General features: G+C 43.6%; 4 protein-coding genes across 4 annotated transcripts; 2 read left to right on the forward strand and 2 right to left on the reverse strand.

The window, feature by feature from the left end:
* Positions 1–4,716: 4,716 nt before the first annotated feature.
* On the reverse strand, positions 4,717–6,818 carry LOC129597711 (haloacid dehalogenase-like hydrolase domain-containing protein 3). Its single transcript, XM_055495361.1, has 3 exons — positions 6,189–6,818; positions 5,785–5,985; positions 4,717–5,155 (listed from the first exon to the last, which is right to left on the reverse strand). Exons 1-3 carry the CDS (start codon positions 6,546–6,548, stop codon positions 4,874–4,876), a joined length of 843 nt encoding a protein of 280 aa, XP_055351336.1. The 5' UTR covers positions 6,549–6,818; the 3' UTR covers positions 4,717–4,873.
* A 146-nt stretch (positions 6,819–6,964) lies between these two features.
* On the forward strand, positions 6,965–7,973 carry LOC129597728 (ubiquitin-fold modifier-conjugating enzyme 1-like). The gene has a single exon (XM_055495390.1). The coding sequence runs from the start codon at positions 7,213–7,215 to the stop codon at positions 7,717–7,719; it is 507 nt and encodes a 168-aa protein (XP_055351365.1). The 5' UTR covers positions 6,965–7,212; the 3' UTR covers positions 7,720–7,973.
* A 690-nt stretch (positions 7,974–8,663) lies between these two features.
* On the forward strand, positions 8,664–10,153 carry LOC129597748 (dolichol kinase-like). The gene is made up of 2 exons (XM_055495415.1): positions 8,664–9,131; positions 9,348–10,153. The coding sequence occupies exons 1-2, from the start codon at positions 8,844–8,846 to the stop codon at positions 9,843–9,845; spliced, it is 786 nt and encodes a 261-aa protein (XP_055351390.1). The 5' UTR covers positions 8,664–8,843; the 3' UTR covers positions 9,846–10,153.
* A 219-nt stretch (positions 10,154–10,372) lies between these two features.
* Positions 10,373–14,812, reverse strand: LOC129597702 (uncharacterized PE-PGRS family protein PE_PGRS54-like). Its single transcript, XM_055495352.1, has 3 exons — positions 14,487–14,812; positions 12,295–13,376; positions 10,373–12,227 (listed from the first exon to the last, which is right to left on the reverse strand). The coding sequence occupies exons 1-3, from the start codon at positions 14,615–14,617 to the stop codon at positions 10,540–10,542; spliced, it is 2,901 nt and encodes a 966-aa protein (XP_055351327.1). The 5' UTR covers positions 14,618–14,812; the 3' UTR covers positions 10,373–10,539.
* Between the last annotated feature and the right edge of the window lie 1,421 nt (positions 14,813–16,233).

The raw sequence follows: 16,233 nt of genomic DNA on the forward strand, positions 1-16,233 counted from the left end.
TATCCTGCCATTTCGGCCGCAGGACATTTCGGCCGCATGACACTTCGGCAGCCTGACATTTCGGCCGCCTGATATTTTTTAGGTTTTTCTTAGGTTTCCAAAGCTTTTTTAGCTTTTCTTAGGTTTCTTAGGTTTTCTTACACCCGAACTGAAGGTTTTTTTGGTTTTCTTAGGTTTCTTAAATTTTCTCAGGTTTTTGGTTTTCGTAGATCTTCTTAGATTTTTTTGGTTTTCTTATGTTTTCTTAGGATTCTTAGCTTTCTAGGGTTTCTTAGGTTTTCTAACGCCCGAACTGAACGGGCGGCCGAATTGTCATGCGGCCGAAATGTCATGCGGCCGAAATGTCGGGCGGCCGAAATGTCAGGGAGCCGGCGCGGCCGCCACGATGGCAGAGGCAAAGAAAAACAATAAGCACGCATATCTACGGGCTAACTTTATTTTCTCTGCTTTGGTTTTTGAAACAATGGGCGTGTGGAGTAAAGAATCTAACAATAAATGTAAGATGTCTACGCTCGGTAAGATGCTTTTTGAGAGGACACAGGAGAAACGGTCCACTCTATTCCTGAAGCAGAGAATCAGTATAGCTTTGATGCGGGGTAATGCTGCTTGTGTTCAGGAAACGTTCTGCATTGGTAAGTGATTGGACGAAGTGTTATATACAATGCGAGCAAGAAAGGAAGCTACGGGTTTAGGGTGTGCGTTCTAGCGAAGACAGCGAAAACCGGTTTGTACAGCTCGTACGCGCACAGACAGCCACACTCATACGTGTGTAAGTGAATGCGAGCGGATTAACCCACTCACACGCACATGTGCCGATGGATCGATACAGCGAGGCAGCATTCAGCTTGCGCTTTTTAGCAGCACTGGAATCCGCTGTCTATAGTCACAGCAGAGAGGCTGCATTGATCAATCAGCCTCAGCGGGCAAAAAAGGCTGTTCGCAGGCTTTTTAACATAGACCGTAGCCTCCTCATTTAGTCAGATTGTAGCTATATTATGTGCTGAAATGATGTGACGCGTAATTTTGTTTTAATTCTATCCAATGTTCACTCGAATAACCCAATAAAGCAACCTGTACGGCATACCCTAATTAATTAACGGTATGTGACAATAAATATAGTACATAAACTTTCCAATAATTACTACCTAGGTTAAAGCTTGTTACTTTATTACTTATTATTTTATTACCATAACAATAATTATTACGTTTTGAGTAACACTACCCTAAAAAAATGGCAAAATTTTCAGCATATTATATGTTTGCGTTTTTGCTGTTCTATATTGTACATTCTACCATTAAGTTGTGAGATTTAAGGTTGCCGGTTATAAACCCTACGTAACGGTATTAATTGTCAGTGGTACAATAAATAGATGTTGGGTTTTTTGTGGCATATCCTGATTACTTGTTATAGCTTACTCTATTTGTAGTGAGACCTGCAGCAGGTCTCACTACATTGCCTTTTTTGGGAGCATGTGCATTTTATCTTCTCATATTGTTATGGAATATAGATTAACACATATGCCACATATTCTCTTTGTCCTCAAGAATATAAGAAAACGGCGTTATCTCGAATAATATTATTAAATTTTGCTATCGATCATTCGTCATCAGTATCGTTATACACTATTCGTATACGTAGTCACAATGAGACGCACTACTATTGTAGCTGGAAAAATGCATTATATCTATATTACGTAATGCAATAAAACAAATAATGCAGATAGATCGATAGAAGATAGATAGAAGTACGCAAAGTTATGGCTTTATACGTGAATATCGAGCGCTAACCGAATTGTTGTTATTATTTACCGCAATTAACTTAGAATTTCGCGGCTTCCAGAGAAATGAATAAACAGCCTTAACCTTTTGTTATGTACAGTTTACCTTATGTAGAAGTACGCCAAAAAAGTAAGGCATATATATGCCGTTGAATTTCATTGTAGATGCTTTAATACTGCCGACATTAACGCATATGAGTTTCGTACACAGAATCTAGTAGAATACTGGCCAAAATATAGCAATTCAAATCAGGAATGCTCAGTTCTTGCGACCAGCTGCTTTGGGACAAAAACTCAAAATTACCCGAGCTTGTTTCGATATGACACATTAGAACATACGTGAAATTGCAGTTACTTATATTATTTTATGCGAGTTGTTTTAGATCTGCGCTTTATATTTCGGCCATGGACAGGACAATACATACGAGTAGCTAGCGACTGTAACTGCTAATACAAAGTATACTGTGTGTGTAGTGCAGTGTAATGCCATGATAAAATAGCGCATTTGCTTACGGGTAGATCACACTCATTACAGTACAATATTGTAGGCATTTATCAAACCGCGGAGAAAATGCATCACCTCAGTATAGCTGCTATTTATTTTTGGTATATATACTATTCTCCATACAGTAGAGCATGTAGAGATAGTTCTGATAATCAGCAAAAAGCAATCCCTTTCCGGTTGGGAGTGACATAATGGCAACAGAGCAAGTAATTGTTGAACCGACACTTCATCCTGGCGCCCGAGTTACCTGATGGTGAGTAGCCAATCCAGTGCATTAACCGTACCATAAATCGATTTGTCTGATCAGATTCCTTAAATTTCATTCATGATGAACGCTGCGGAGCTGACAGCGACAAGATGGTTAACAGGAGTTATGTGAGTCAATATTAGATTATAATATAACCAGAACCGTACCTGCCAATCCCGATGAATTAGGGAGCAATCAATACGGTAAGATTAAAAGGGCGTCCTGCTTGTGCAGCCGAGTGCACTGTACACAGCGGCTGCACAGTGCCGAGATCGCACGGGATGCGATCATCCAGCACGGCACACACACCGTGCACACGCTGGGATCAGGTAGTTAGCTGCGTTACAACGCCAACAGCCTTCTTCCTCAAGTGCATCATTTCCCGGAGAATGTACCCTAATCGACCTGATGGAAAATGGTCTCGCCATTCATTCTGGGCTGACGATGTTTTTGCCTTCGCTGATATACCGTAGTATGCGACCTCCCCGCCTCAAGTAGAGCAAGAGTGATATGTAGTTACCGGATGACCTTTCCAATGTGATGTTATTTATGGATAGCAATATCGTGTATCTGACCGCGCTGACAACGGGATGAAACCACCGTTTTTATGGAAGGATGCAGGTCGTATTCCGTCTGCACAGTGCACGGTGTTACAGTGCGGTCATTACCACGATAATTGCTTTTCGCCCAGTGGAGGACGGGTTAAATTTTAATGTGTGAGTTTCCCCAACTGTTTCCACTTCATGGAGGTGCCGCTTATGTTTCGGTTTTCAGTATTCAGCATAAAATGGGATAACGAGTGCTTTATATCAAACAAGTATTACTTAAAAATTGGCGTTTAATCTAACAACACGCAAAAATTGTATAATAATTATGTACATGTAGCAGCGTGTTGTTCTCTTTTTGTTTTCGATCGTATTAGTTTTACTTAATTATTCGGGATGTGGTTAATTTTATCATTCCCAATAACAGTTCCAGCATTACACCGCAAGTTTCCAGTACAACGCAATTATTATTTGAACTGAGTATGGAATTTATCATCCTTTAATGTGCAAGTGTTTTTCTATTTTCTATAATAATTATGCTCCTGGTGCCAGCGACAAAATAATCACATATAAATAAACTTTTAGTACTTGCGATTTTTGTGAATTCTCCGGTGTTTATCTGTCGTCTGTGTACTTAAAACTGCATCACAGCCAAAACGAAGGACTTGATTTTTATTGCTTATATGACCGATCAGTAAATCCTTCGCAGGCCGAAGCTTCATTCATCAGACCGGTAGCAATTCTGTACGTACACTACATCCAAATGACCGGGAATTCTCAGAATTAATGCTGGAGATTGGGACCAACCGCCTGGAAGTTATGTTTTGCATTCAGCAAATCTCCTTCCTTGTGGTTACCTGTATGCAGCCTGATCTACTGCTGCTACTCGAGCGGCGACAACAATAACGCATTCCTATGGATAATAATATTTTTAATGTGCTCGGTGTAAATTCGATGTGATGGGGAAGTGAAAATCGTGCAAGTGGATGATATGGATGTTATCCCATATTTATTGTTGCAGCATTCTAGGATATTATTGTGGACGACTTCGAGTATCGGATATGTGCTTGCTCATACTAATGTATTTGTCCTTTCCGTGTTCTGAGTCGAGTGGATGCCATCGCACCTGCAGGACGAATTCTGCTTCGATATTAGTTTTAAGCCAAACGATATTCATTTTTTCGTGCTTTAATTATGGTTTATAATTTGTACGTGCGTTTGGGTGAATTGTGCTTATATATATTTCCTCCATGAAATGTGGAGCCCAATCTAAGCAAACCGTCCGTTGTGATTTTGAGTTGCATTAATGGTCATCTATCCTGTATTTACCATAATAGCGCATTATTAAGTAAAAATTAAGCAGCTACTGTACAATACATACGCAAGACCGGCGCCGCTGCGCCTGGTTCTGTCATTATGGAATACTTCGTGAATTGATTTTCGTTTTTTGCAATGCTGTACACTCTGCTGATCATAAATAAAAAAACATACTTACGAATCTGTGGTGCTATACAGATCAAATGCAATTAACGATGTTATACAACTAATAAGTCCACTACGAACCACCGTTGCCGCCGATGTGTAACAATCACCGGAAACCGTTTTCCAGATGTGTTACTAGATACACTCTTAATAATTGACATTATGCATCCAACAATTTTCAGGTTTTATGCATATTATTCAAGTTCGGGAGAGCAAGGTTGAAAATTCATTCTGATACTCCATGCAAAACCGCAAAAATACTGTTACATCAAACTCTGTTTCATTTCACGCTTGTATCACACCGGAGTAAAAATTATTAACTATTTGATGAAAATGAAACATTCCGATGGCTAGGCAGCTGATCTGGTGGTGTGCTCCATTTTGCCGGTAAAGTGAGTAGTTCGTCCATAGTGGAAATTACGTCGCTCATCGGTAACTGGACCTGTGCTGCGTCGTTCGGCTGCTGAACGGGATGAAACCATACCGATCGCCATCCGGCTCGTTGAGCGGCCAAGTAATCCAACTCCAAATTGTCGCCCACGTGTAATGCGTCAGCGGGATCACGCAAACCAGCGCGGTGCAAAGCAATATCAAATATCTGCAACCGTAATAGCACGGTCACACCGATGATAACCGATCGATTCCACTCTTATAGATAACCAACAGGTAAGTACAGTATGCAAGAGTATACGAGTACATTTGCTTTACTTACAATTAGAGAAAACGCGTTCTCGGTGCACAGAAATGGGAAAAAAGCGTGCACAACTGCGATAATACGTATTAACAGCAAGCTTAACGCAAATCAACAAAGTTTTAAAAATAGTGAAACTGTCAAATATTTTCGCACGAAGTATGACAAAATAATAAGAGCGCTATACTTATTTTCGTTCAGCTGTACTTTCCACAAGTAGCCTGCCTGCTCCAGTAAATATTTAGTACCGTCACACGCAGTGACATTAAACAATTTCAAGCAGGCTCATTAATTATGGGAAAAATGTATATCTTTATAGAATGTGCATTTGAAAATGTACTTACATGAAAAATATATGTACATTTCATGTAGCTTAAAAGCAGCCTGTTCGCTTTCAGCAAAAGAATATTACAGTGGAATATAGCCGATAACCGATAACGAAATCACAAAAACAAAGTATTCTAGGAATAAAACTGGCGAAGGATTCAGGCCTCAGGGCTTCCATCCGTCATGTAAAGTAAGTTTGTAAAAGATACCTCGGCATCTGGCTTGCACACGCCAACTTCCTTGGAGATTACGATGAAACTGAACACATCAGCAATTTTGAAACCGTTCAAAATCTGGATTAGCCGCTCATCGAAATTACTGATCACGCCAAGGGTAAAACGCTGCCGTAGCTTTTTCAGAACATCCGCATCTCCTTTAGAAAAAGCCCACGATCTCGAATGGCTGAAGGTCTGAAATAATAAGTAACAATCCAAAATATAAATGTCTATGACTGTCGGCAAAAATAACTGCAAACAGTAAGTAAATGAATCGATAAGTGCTACAGCGCCAAAAAACATGGCAATGCATAAAAGTACTGAACTGGAAACAAAAAAAAACAGCTCAGACAAATTACAGCTATATAAATTTCACCAAAATCTCAGAAAACACGTACTCCGAAAAGATTGTCCGCTAACACAGGTAGGTAAAATTCGGCCTCTCTTCGCATGCCACCTTGCCCAGTTCGTTCCAACGCACCCAGAAAAGTGTCTCGCACGACGTTTCGCCACCATGCCATGGAGGTGAAGCCTTCGTTGAATCCGAAGTTAGGATGGTTAGCCCAATGGTGTTTAAAGGCTTTGCGAAATTCCATGTCGAGAGCAGCTGGTGTACATGCACGGAATGACTTAACATTCTCCAATTTCTTGGCTTCGGTCAGATACATTTTCCCAATGTTTAGTTTAGGCTTCATCAGCGTTCCCATGATGTCAAATGTGATCAACCTCACAGCACCTGTAGGCCTGGTCCGACTCATTACGGAAATTGAAACAGCGGAAACGAAAGAATCAAATTATAGCAATGGCAATATGTACAGTCGGAACAGATCCAAACACAGACACAAAAGTGACAAAACTAAAAAAATATATTTCTCATTATTATTTCTGATTTGCAAACCGTAAACCTTCACGCGAAGTGGTTACTAATGTTCACTTAAACCGCACGCGAACCGCAAAGCAGTTCACGATAACTTGTAAATACATAAATATTATGCATTAAAAATAAGTAGTCGTAACTCTTAAGTAGGCAAACTGACTCAAATAAAAAAGTTTTTTTTCGCCAAAACGGCAAAGCTGCATGTGCACACACCGAAGTGATTAACCCGTCGCGGTGACGTAACAGCGGCTCCGCCCAGTGCGCCAGCACACTCGACAGCCGAGACGTGTTGGAATCTCAGAGTCTTTAAAAGCTACTTTCAGCTTTCTCGTTAGAATTATGAAAAGCTGAAAACTTATTTTTTGATTCGCGTGCTGTACTTAAATTAAATTGTTTATTGTGTTATTTGTTACATTGACGCTGGACAGACTACGTGCAATATTACGTATTCGCTTGCACGCGTCGCTCGCTGTCACTGAACTACCCGATTGTGTTTTTACCATCTGGAACGGGGAACCTGAACGCGTACGCCATACGGTGACAAAATGGTCGACGAAGCAACTAAAAAGACCCTCAGCCAAATTCCATTGTTAAAGACCAATGCAGGACCTCGGGAAAAGGATTTATGGCCACAGCGGATGAAGGAAGAGTTGCTATCGCTTATCAAATACGTGGAGAATAATAAAGCTGCGGACAACGACTGGTTTCGTTTGGAGTCTAACAAAGAAGGCACCAAATGGTTTGGAAAGTGCTGGTACATCCATCAGCTGCTTAAATACGAATTCGAGATCGAATTTGACATTCCAGTAACTTATCCTGGCACTGCGCCCGAGATTGCCATTCCTGAGCTGGATGGGAAGACAGCGAAAATGTATCGCGGAGGGAAGATTTGTCTGACGGATCATTTTAAGCCGCTTTGGGCCAAGAACGTTCCAAAGTTTGGCATTGCTCACGCACTGGCGCTGGGATTGGGCCCCTGGCTAGCCGTGGAAGTTCCGGAACTCATAGAGCGTCAGGTCATCAAGAATAAAGAAGGAGGAGATGCGGAATAGCATCTGTTTATCAGGGATGCATCTGTTTATCAATTTATGGCGACATATCAGGATTCGGGATAGTTATTTTTATTTTTCTGTTTTGAGATCTTTGTCACCTTCTGAAGATATTTATGCTGCTGTCGCATGAATGCTGCAGCGATAAAAATATCTGATTTTAATGGTAAACATTTTGTGTAGGTCTGTTGAAATCTTTTACATCCGACTCAGGAGACTCCAGAAACGAAACGATTAAAGTGCGCTCTCACAGCTGAGTTATGTCAACTGTCAAGTGTATAATAGACTGGAAATAGAAATACTTACCAAATTAAACTGGATAACGTGATTCCGATAGGGCTTAATTCACAAAACACAATAATTATGAATAAACATTATTCACTGTCTATATAAATAATTTTTAGTGAGTCCTGCGACTCTTGCCTCTCGGTAAAATGAATACTGCATCATTCGTATTACTACGAGTACTAATTACTAAAGGAACGCGTTCATAAATAGGCAAAAGGTGTGCACTGTGTAGCGTGTAGAGCTCGTACAAATGACGACAAGGTTATGAAAATACAATTTTAAATCATTATTGGTAAATGCATTTAAATTTGACAGGAGAATGGACATCGTCATTGACCTTCATGATCATCCAAAACAGCCATTACCGGGATCTATGACCGCGAAATCGCGAATCTGATCCCGCAAATCTTGCCTCCCTTTCTGCACTCGTTCATGCCGATTATTGCCTTTTTCTTCCGTTTTTTCACCAAGGTCAGCCCAATAAAGGTGTTTAACATGAATAAAGTAGACGACGGAAGTTGGTCATTCGTCCGGCATCCGTTTCCGTTCCACATGCAACCGCCCACTTTTGTGTGTTACCTGCGTAACAATTTGTCCCGACTTTCACAGCTGGTCCACATCGGCACGATTGCATCACACATTACGGTCATTATCGTGCTTATTCCAATTTATCCCAAATTCCATTGTCAACTCTTTGACAGCTTTTTTAGGACTGTTATGAATGTTTTATGAATGTTATCGCTTTGAGTGACTTTTTATTCTGCCGGATAGAGCAAATGAAACCACTGTCGCATTGTGCAATGTAATCTGATCACAATAATAAAGTGTTTCCATCATCAATGGCTTATGTCATGCGGTTCCTCGATAGCATTTGTGATCTGATTCCCTCGTTGTTGCAGTATCTTTTGAAACCAGAGCGATTGCTCCTTGCGCTTTTTTGGTCATTTCTGGTACTGTGTTGCGTTGGCTGGTGTTTTGTCGCTGACAGATTTCGGATTCCTGTTTGTGTGAAGAGGAAGTTTTTCCATTTTATAGCCTCTGTGATATTTATCACGGGAATTCAGTACGATCCTTCGTTCCTCTGCTTAGCCTCAGTGGCTGCGTTGTCCTTGTTTTTCACGTCGGAGGTAATGATGCCTGGTTGTCGTAGTTAGTAAATTTATTTTTTTTGCAGTATTATAGCGTGCGAAACGTTTTTCTTGATGGTACTACACTATTACTGTACCATAATTATTTTATTTCCGATTGAACGCTCATTTTTAGCATCTTTGCATTTATAATAAGTTATTTATTGTTAGCAGCAATCGTGTGCTGTTCACGTGTCTTACAATTAATGATTTTAGGGTGTTCGCATTTCCGGACCTCGAAAAATTTCCGATGCCATTTCGATGGCCATTGCGCCTTTCTTGGACTCCAAAGATCAGGGAATTGTAATATGGTCGCATATATTTTTGCTTCTGGGTTTGTCGATGCCGCTCTGGTTGGATTTGATGGCTTACCAGTTCCGCATGCATTCAGTAGTATCGTACGCTGGCGTGGTTACTATTGGAATCGGGGATAGTTTTGCCGCTATAATCGGCAGCTACTTCGGCCGGATTCCCTGGAAAGGCCGCAATCGAACGGTGGAAGGCAGCGCGGCAATGTTGATTTCTCAGATTTTATTTTTGGAATTTATTGGACTGGTGGATCCTGTGATATTTTTGAATAGCGCCCTGCAGAGAAGACTGGCCTTCATCGTGCACTGTGTCTGCACCACAGCTGCAGAAGCGCTGCTGCATGGTTCAGATAATGTTTTCATTCCTTTATTGTCTGTGATGTTAGTGTGGCCATTGAGATCATAAAGAGAAAAGAAAATTTAAACTGCTTTGTGTATCGACTCCCAGTGTGGATGTGATGCTACCGGTACAGAGCAAAAGTATTGTATTTTATATTTATGTACTAGTATTTGTTCTACTCTCTGGATAAGTACAGTAGTTTATTGTATTAAAAAGTGCGGAAATGTTGTTATTATTGTTATTATTGTTTACTGGCGTTTTGGTGGCATGCTTACGCGCCAGTCTGTGTTTCCTTATGACACTGTTTCCTTTATAATTTCTCATGACCGTCCTTGACCTCTTGGTTTGAATTTCTAAATCGAAAGAAGAATAAATCGCTGTTATCTGAATAAATCTGATATTCCGTACAAACCGAATTTGTGAAATAGATATTTCAAAACAGTTTTACAATACGGCACCCGCCCAACTTTGCATGGAAATATATGGTTGCAGTGCGGCATTGTATCTGTATGTTTTGTGCACTGTAATTTTTATCTTATAAATGATACGATAGTGTTAGCGTTTAGATTTCGTTACTTCATGAACATGATTCTTATTTAGTTTTAATTACATCGTACTATACACTTGATTTCATAAACAGGCAGTGAACATAACATTAAGCGATAACGTTAACATTGCCGGAACATCCAGAAATTTGATATTCATTCACAAGCGGCTGCGGTGGTTATGAAATTCGCAATCGCTTTACACATCGATATTATTAATTGTTAATTGATGTGGCTTTTGTGGTGCCGCTTTGCACGGGACGTGAGGTAAGTTTCGCTGGAAGGCCCAAAGCGGAGCGATACTGCGCGCCACCGCCGCTCGAGCCGCTCCCATAGTTACCGCCCTGGAGACCAACGCTGCCGTAGTTACCACCTTGTCCAACGTTCATGCCGTAGGAAGCGCCACTCCCATGGCCTTGGGTTGCGTACTGTATACTGCCATTTCCCAGTCCGAGCTGGCCAGAGCTGCCGCCATAACTGCCGCCAGTGCCGGATAGTGGCTGGTTTCCGAATCCACCGAGCCCTTGCCCAAACCCCGTCGACTGGCCCGAATAGCTGCCCTGCCCGCCGGTCAGACCGCCCTGGCTGCCTCCATAACTTCCGCTTCCCGACCCGATTCCGTGTCCGCCGGATCCGATGCCCTGTCCGCTGCCGTAAGAACCACCGCTTACGCTGTTACCGAAGCCGATATTCCCGAAACTTCCTTGGTTTCCGTATGACCCTTGCCCGCTAATGCCCTGATTCCCACCGTATGATCCTTGGGAACCGAAAAAGCCTTGGTTACCTTGACCCTGGTTACTGTATGATCCTTGCCCGGAGATTCCTTGATTACCGTGTGAATTTAACCCGAGACCGCTTTGACCGGATCCGTAACTTCCTTGTTGACCGATGCCGATACCGGTGTTGCCGCCATAACTTCCGGTGCCACCGATGCCGCCGATTGTTCCTTGACCTCCTCCGTACTGCCCGCCCAGTCCAGATCCCATCTGGCTGCTACCGCCGTAATTTCCACCCTGCAATCCACCACCGATGCTGCCGCCATAACTTCCCGAGCTGCCGATACCTTGGTTACCGTGGAGTCCACCACTGTTCAGTCCACCTTGACCCCCGTAATTACCGGAACCCGATGACCCGCCGTACGATCCCAAACCGCTTTGCCCGCTGAAGAATGAGGAACCCAGTCCGTTTTGTCCGAAATTGCTTCCCAGATTGTTGCCGCTGTATGACACTCCTAGACTGCCTTGGTTGCCGAAACCCTGTCCAAGACCTTGTCCTCCGTACGAACCACCTTGTGTGTTACCGGACAAAAGGTTACCAAACGATCCGCTTCCTTGGCCGCCATGGCTGCCGGTGTTACCAAACAGACCGGAAGTTCCACTACCGCCGTAGGAGGATCCCGATCCCAGACCCTGGCCGCTACCATACGTTGTGCTGGTGCTGGTGTACGTAGTGGGAAGGTTGCCGACACCACTCTGCAATCCAAAGGTCTGGTACGAGCCAGGTTGACCGCTGATGGAACTGATGCCGGTGCCGACAAGGGTCGGCTGGACTCCGTACGAGCTGAAGATGCCACCGATGTTCCCCAGTCCAGACTGACCGCTGTACGAGCCGGCGTTACCGATACCATTGGTTCCATATGATCCCAGACCACCGATACCGCCGATACCGGACTGTCCGCTGTATCCAGAGCTTCCTTGACCGCTTTGACCGCCATAAGAGCCTCCCGACTGGCCACCAATGAGACCGCCCTGGGAACCCTGTCCACCATAGGAACCGCCTGTCTGACCGCCAAGGAAGCTTCCTGAACCGCCGCGGATACCGTCGAACAGTCCACTGCTGATCAGATTCTGTCCACTGGATCCACCGTATGAGCCGCTGCCGGTACCGGTACCGTGTCCGCCGCCTGACAAATACATGCGGGTTGTTATTCATTTACCATAACAACAATTTATTTTATATTATTTCTTTACCGGTGCTGCCATATGAGCCACTTCCGATGCCACCAATTCCTCCCAAATTTCCTCCCAAGCTGGACCCGCTGTAGGATCCTCCAGAACTCCCGGAGCCGCCGTACGATCCTCCTTGTTGCCCGATGCCCCCAGTGGAGCCGTAGTTTCCGCCACCAATCCCACCAGTTCCGCTGTTTCCACCGTAAGACGAGCCACCCAGGCCTCCGATAAGGTTTCCAGAACCTTGGAATCCACCCAGACCGCTGCTTCCGCCATAGTTTCCGCTGCTACCGATAAGGTTTCCAGAGCTTCCATACGAGCCAGAGCCTGTGCCGCCATACGATCCCGCACCTAATCCACCGCTTATCAAGTTTTGACCACCATACGAACCGCCACCGATACCGCCCAAACCGCCCGACACACCATGACCCGAGTTACCGAATGACCCCGTGCCAAATCCACCACCCAGAGATCCCTGACCACCGTATGACCCGCCACCAATACCTCCAATTCCTCCGGAAATTCCGTGCGAACCGCTGTTCAGACCGCCGCCGTAAGATCCCGATCCAATTCCACCGCTGAGGCCTCCTTGACCTCCGTACGAACCGCTGCTGCCTAGTCCGCTTTGTCCGCTATATGAACCGCCGCCAATTCCACCAATTCCCTGGTTTCCGTAGCTGCCGCTGCCAATACCGCTGGATATACCGTGCGATCCGCTACCACCGTATGATCCACTTCCGGTGCCAATCAGATTTCCGGAACTGCCATACGAACCTCCGGATCCAATACCGCCCGTACCACCATAGCTGCCACTTCCGGTGCCGATATTTCCCGAGCTGCCGTATGAACCGGATCCGCTGCTGCCCGTGCCGGTGCCGCCGTAAGCGTTTCCACTGCCGCCGATCAGACTAGTGACCAGGCCTTGTTGGCCGCTTCCGTAGCTACCTCCGCTTTGGCCTCCGGAGCCGTACGATCCACCCTGTCCGCTCCCGCCGAAACCACCACGATCCACGCTCAATTGGTTACCGCTGGAATAACTGCCTTGATTACCAATGGTGCTACCATATGATCCGCCACCTGGACTCAATCCACCACTGCCGTAGCTGCAATGAAAACAATTATCAGAGAAGTTAATCGTCTTGAAAGAAATTTACTCGTTTTGCTGATTACAGTAAAAAAATTTCCTGTGTGTATGTACAATTTTTGGCCAGGTTTTAAGCGAGTTTATAAGGTTTTTTTAGGCTTCACTGTTGGTTGAATGACCGGAACTTTGGTATGTAAATTCAGCAGGCTACCTGCCAACGCGACTGAATAAGAACGTCGGGATTCAAAGACAAATGTTAAAAGCACGCACGTGCCGCAGTCTATGGTAATCATTTTTCATTTTCAAGCAGTTTATAGAGCAAACGAAATAATGCAATCACGGTTATGTAAGGGACTAGTTAGCGTGTTCAGTAGGCAGTACTAAATACTGCTGTTGCAATGAAGGATTTTCAAGAGGAATTGCTCAATATGATCGATTTAGATTAATATTTATTTGCATACTTCTTTAGGCGCGAAAAAGACCGGCAAAATTAAAGATAGCGTCAGACAAAGTGCGAACTACAGTCTCAATAAATATTAGGGATTAAAACCGAAATAAGCTTACTGTTAGTCCAGTCAATCCAGCAACTCGTTCGCATCAAAACATTGCTAATCTGAAGAATTATGTAGTAGCTCGAAATCGGACAAATATGACAGTTAAAAACATAAATCCGGGTTCCGTCGATTTTATTCTTTTTAGTTGTACTATTAACAATAACTGAATAAATTTATTACGACCAGGATAAATGCTGATACTACCTAATTCAATTATTTGAGGATCTAATCTGAACATTCTGAGCTGCCGCTCTGAATTATTTCAACCATCTACGTATTCCATCTTCGTATTCCTTTTAAAATCTTGTTTTAAAACATTGAGTTATATATATGACAACTGAGTACAACGTAGGATATTAAAATCAGCAGAATACTAAATCTGTTGGAGCAACTGAAAAAGCGATTACAAGCTGACCTTTACAAAGAAGCACAAGCATAATATCTATATGTATACGCCTGCCTTTCGCCAGTGTGACCAGCAGCAGAGTACATTTAAATAAGGGATTCATCCAGCCCCACTACCCGTAGACGCAGTCCATATGAACCGGACATACGGTAGGCGAGTACTTGCGTACCTGGATTGTCCCAAGCTGCCAATACCGGAAGATCCGCCATAGGATCCCGACTGAGCAGCAAGCGCAACGACATGCGCAATTCCAGCTGCACTGACAAGCACGTAGCACAGGCTAAACACAGTGAGCGTCATAGCGGCAATCAAGATGGGAAGTCAATCCTGATACGCGGATAACACACGAATCCTAAAATGACCGCTGGACGGCTTTTTACGGTAGCGCTGTATGCGCTTGTCAAGAAAACAGGCTTAAATAAACGTCTTGAGGCTGATGCGTGCAACGGTCGAAGCGGTATACAATATTACGAAATGTTTTTGCGCCAAATTAAAACTGTCAACTGAACATTATATACACTGGCAGCATCGGTAGCCGTTTAAATAAAAACACAACCGTTTTGTATGGCATGACAAAGCCCATGCTATTACCAAGTGACGAATCGATCTTTGTTGACAGGTTCTATACACAACGCACGTGTGCGCTCGCACTCTCTCCAAATCCGTACAGTACCGCCGCGGCTGAGAAGGGTGTTACTTCCCAACTGACCCAAGTCCCCTCCATGTCAAGATTTAAACAAATTGATTGGCGACCGTCGCTCGCTCGACACCATCCACCAGAAAGGATGTATCTTGTTATTTGTTGACCAACGTCTCTCTGCGTTCCGTTGGTGTTTTTGTTTGTTTTTCCACATGCTTTGTCAAAGTTCATGCGCATAAATACCCGGTCTTGACAGTATAGTGTTCAGACATTGTCATCGTCGTCTTTGATCGGCAACTGTCAGATCACGAATGGAAAATCCTCAACATTTGAATAAATCTCTTGCCGTACTTCTGTATGCCGCTAATACATTTGGAAATCGTACGACATGACGCTGCGACATTATTCAAGTCTTTTAGCATATGCATGTAGGTATACAGTATTTAATTACAGTACTGTAATAGGGTCTGTATCGGTAATGCGAAAACACAGCCGACGAAACAACGGCCCGGCCGTTGACTAGGAGTTTCCCGTCTATGCGTTCCTCAGCTCTCATGTTCATGGACATTCCTTGAGTACAACTTCCGGTAACGCTGCGTATGACCAAATCTTAACCGGGCGCCTCATTCATATCTTTGTAAAGCGACGCTAATTGGTTGATCTCAAGTCCTTTTAACAACAGTTTACTACTTTATATAAACCGAAAAACGAACTCACAAGCCAGATAGAATAATTCGCGCTACTGTAGGTAGTGGGTACGTCGTCAAATCGTCCGTGCACTGTACAGATACTGCTACAAAATCTTACGTGTGTGAGGAAGAGTCTTGATAAGCTAACATAAGTACAGTAAACTTTACCCGAAAAAGACATGCAGTCTTATGACGAGTGACATCGTTAAAAATCCAAAGTATGTTTACACTAGTTGCTTTGAAGTACTTATTACTTATTACAAAAGTCTAAAAAAAATTGTAATGTCGCTACTCGCTAGATTTAGAAAGCGTTAATCTTTAGATTTAAAAATGACCATAGCGTTTACTTGCAATAATTCGGATTCCCCCACGCCTGCATGATGTTGCGAAGGAAGGCTACCGATATCAAAAACTGCCACCTCGGTACGGGTGGCTCAGTGCTTTTATAACTGAACCGCAGTCAGACCGTTGTCAGCCGCGGCGCTGAAACCGAGCTGCAGGTCGGTTCGATTTTGAGGAGCCGACCGACAGAAACTCTGAGCAGAAAACCAAGCGCAGCCATTCCATCATTTTATTCGTCAGCCTTT

Source organism: Paramacrobiotus metropolitanus, unplaced genomic scaffold, assembly GCF_019649055.1.
Source record: "Paramacrobiotus metropolitanus isolate TYO unplaced genomic scaffold, Prichtersi_v1.0 Parri_scaffold0000108, whole genome shotgun sequence".
NCBI classification, from domain to species: domain Eukaryota; kingdom Metazoa; phylum Tardigrada; class Eutardigrada; order Parachela; family Macrobiotidae; genus Paramacrobiotus; species Paramacrobiotus metropolitanus.

Excerpts from the sequence above, each read along its gene's own strand:
- LOC129597748 (XM_055495415.1), top strand. The coding sequence starts at position 8,844 with ATGGCTTATGTCATGCGGTTCCTCGATAGCATTTGTGATCTGATTCCC. Across the intron at positions 9,132-9,347 it reads CCTTGTTTTTCACGTCGGAG|GGTGTTCGCATTTCCGGACC; the intron begins GTAATGATGCCT and ends TAATGATTTTAG.
- LOC129597728 (XM_055495390.1), top strand. The coding sequence starts at position 7,213 with ATGGTCGACGAAGCAACTAAAAAGACCCTCAGCCAAATTCCATTGTTA.
- LOC129597702 (XM_055495352.1), bottom strand. The coding sequence starts at position 14,617 with ATGACGCTCACTGTGTTTAGCCTGTGCTACGTGCTTGTCAGTGCAGCT. Across the intron at positions 13,377-14,486 it reads GGCAGCTTGGGACAATCCAG|CTACGGCAGTGGTGGATTGA; the intron begins GTACGCAAGTAC and ends TTTTCATTGCAG. Across the intron at positions 12,228-12,294 it reads TGGCTCATATGGCAGCACCG|GCGGCGGACACGGTACCGGT; the intron begins GTAAAGAAATAA and ends TGTATTTGTCAG.
- LOC129597711 (XM_055495361.1), bottom strand. The coding sequence starts at position 6,548 with ATGAGTCGGACCAGGCCTACAGGTGCTGTGAGGTTGATCACATTTGAC. Across the intron at positions 5,986-6,188 it reads TAGCGGACAATCTTTTCGGA|ACCTTCAGCCATTCGAGATC; the intron begins GTACGTGTTTTC and ends TTATTATTTCAG. Across the intron at positions 5,156-5,784 it reads TGTGCAAGCCAGATGCCGAG|ATATTTGATATTGCTTTGCA; the intron begins GTATCTTTTACA and ends TTACGGTTGCAG.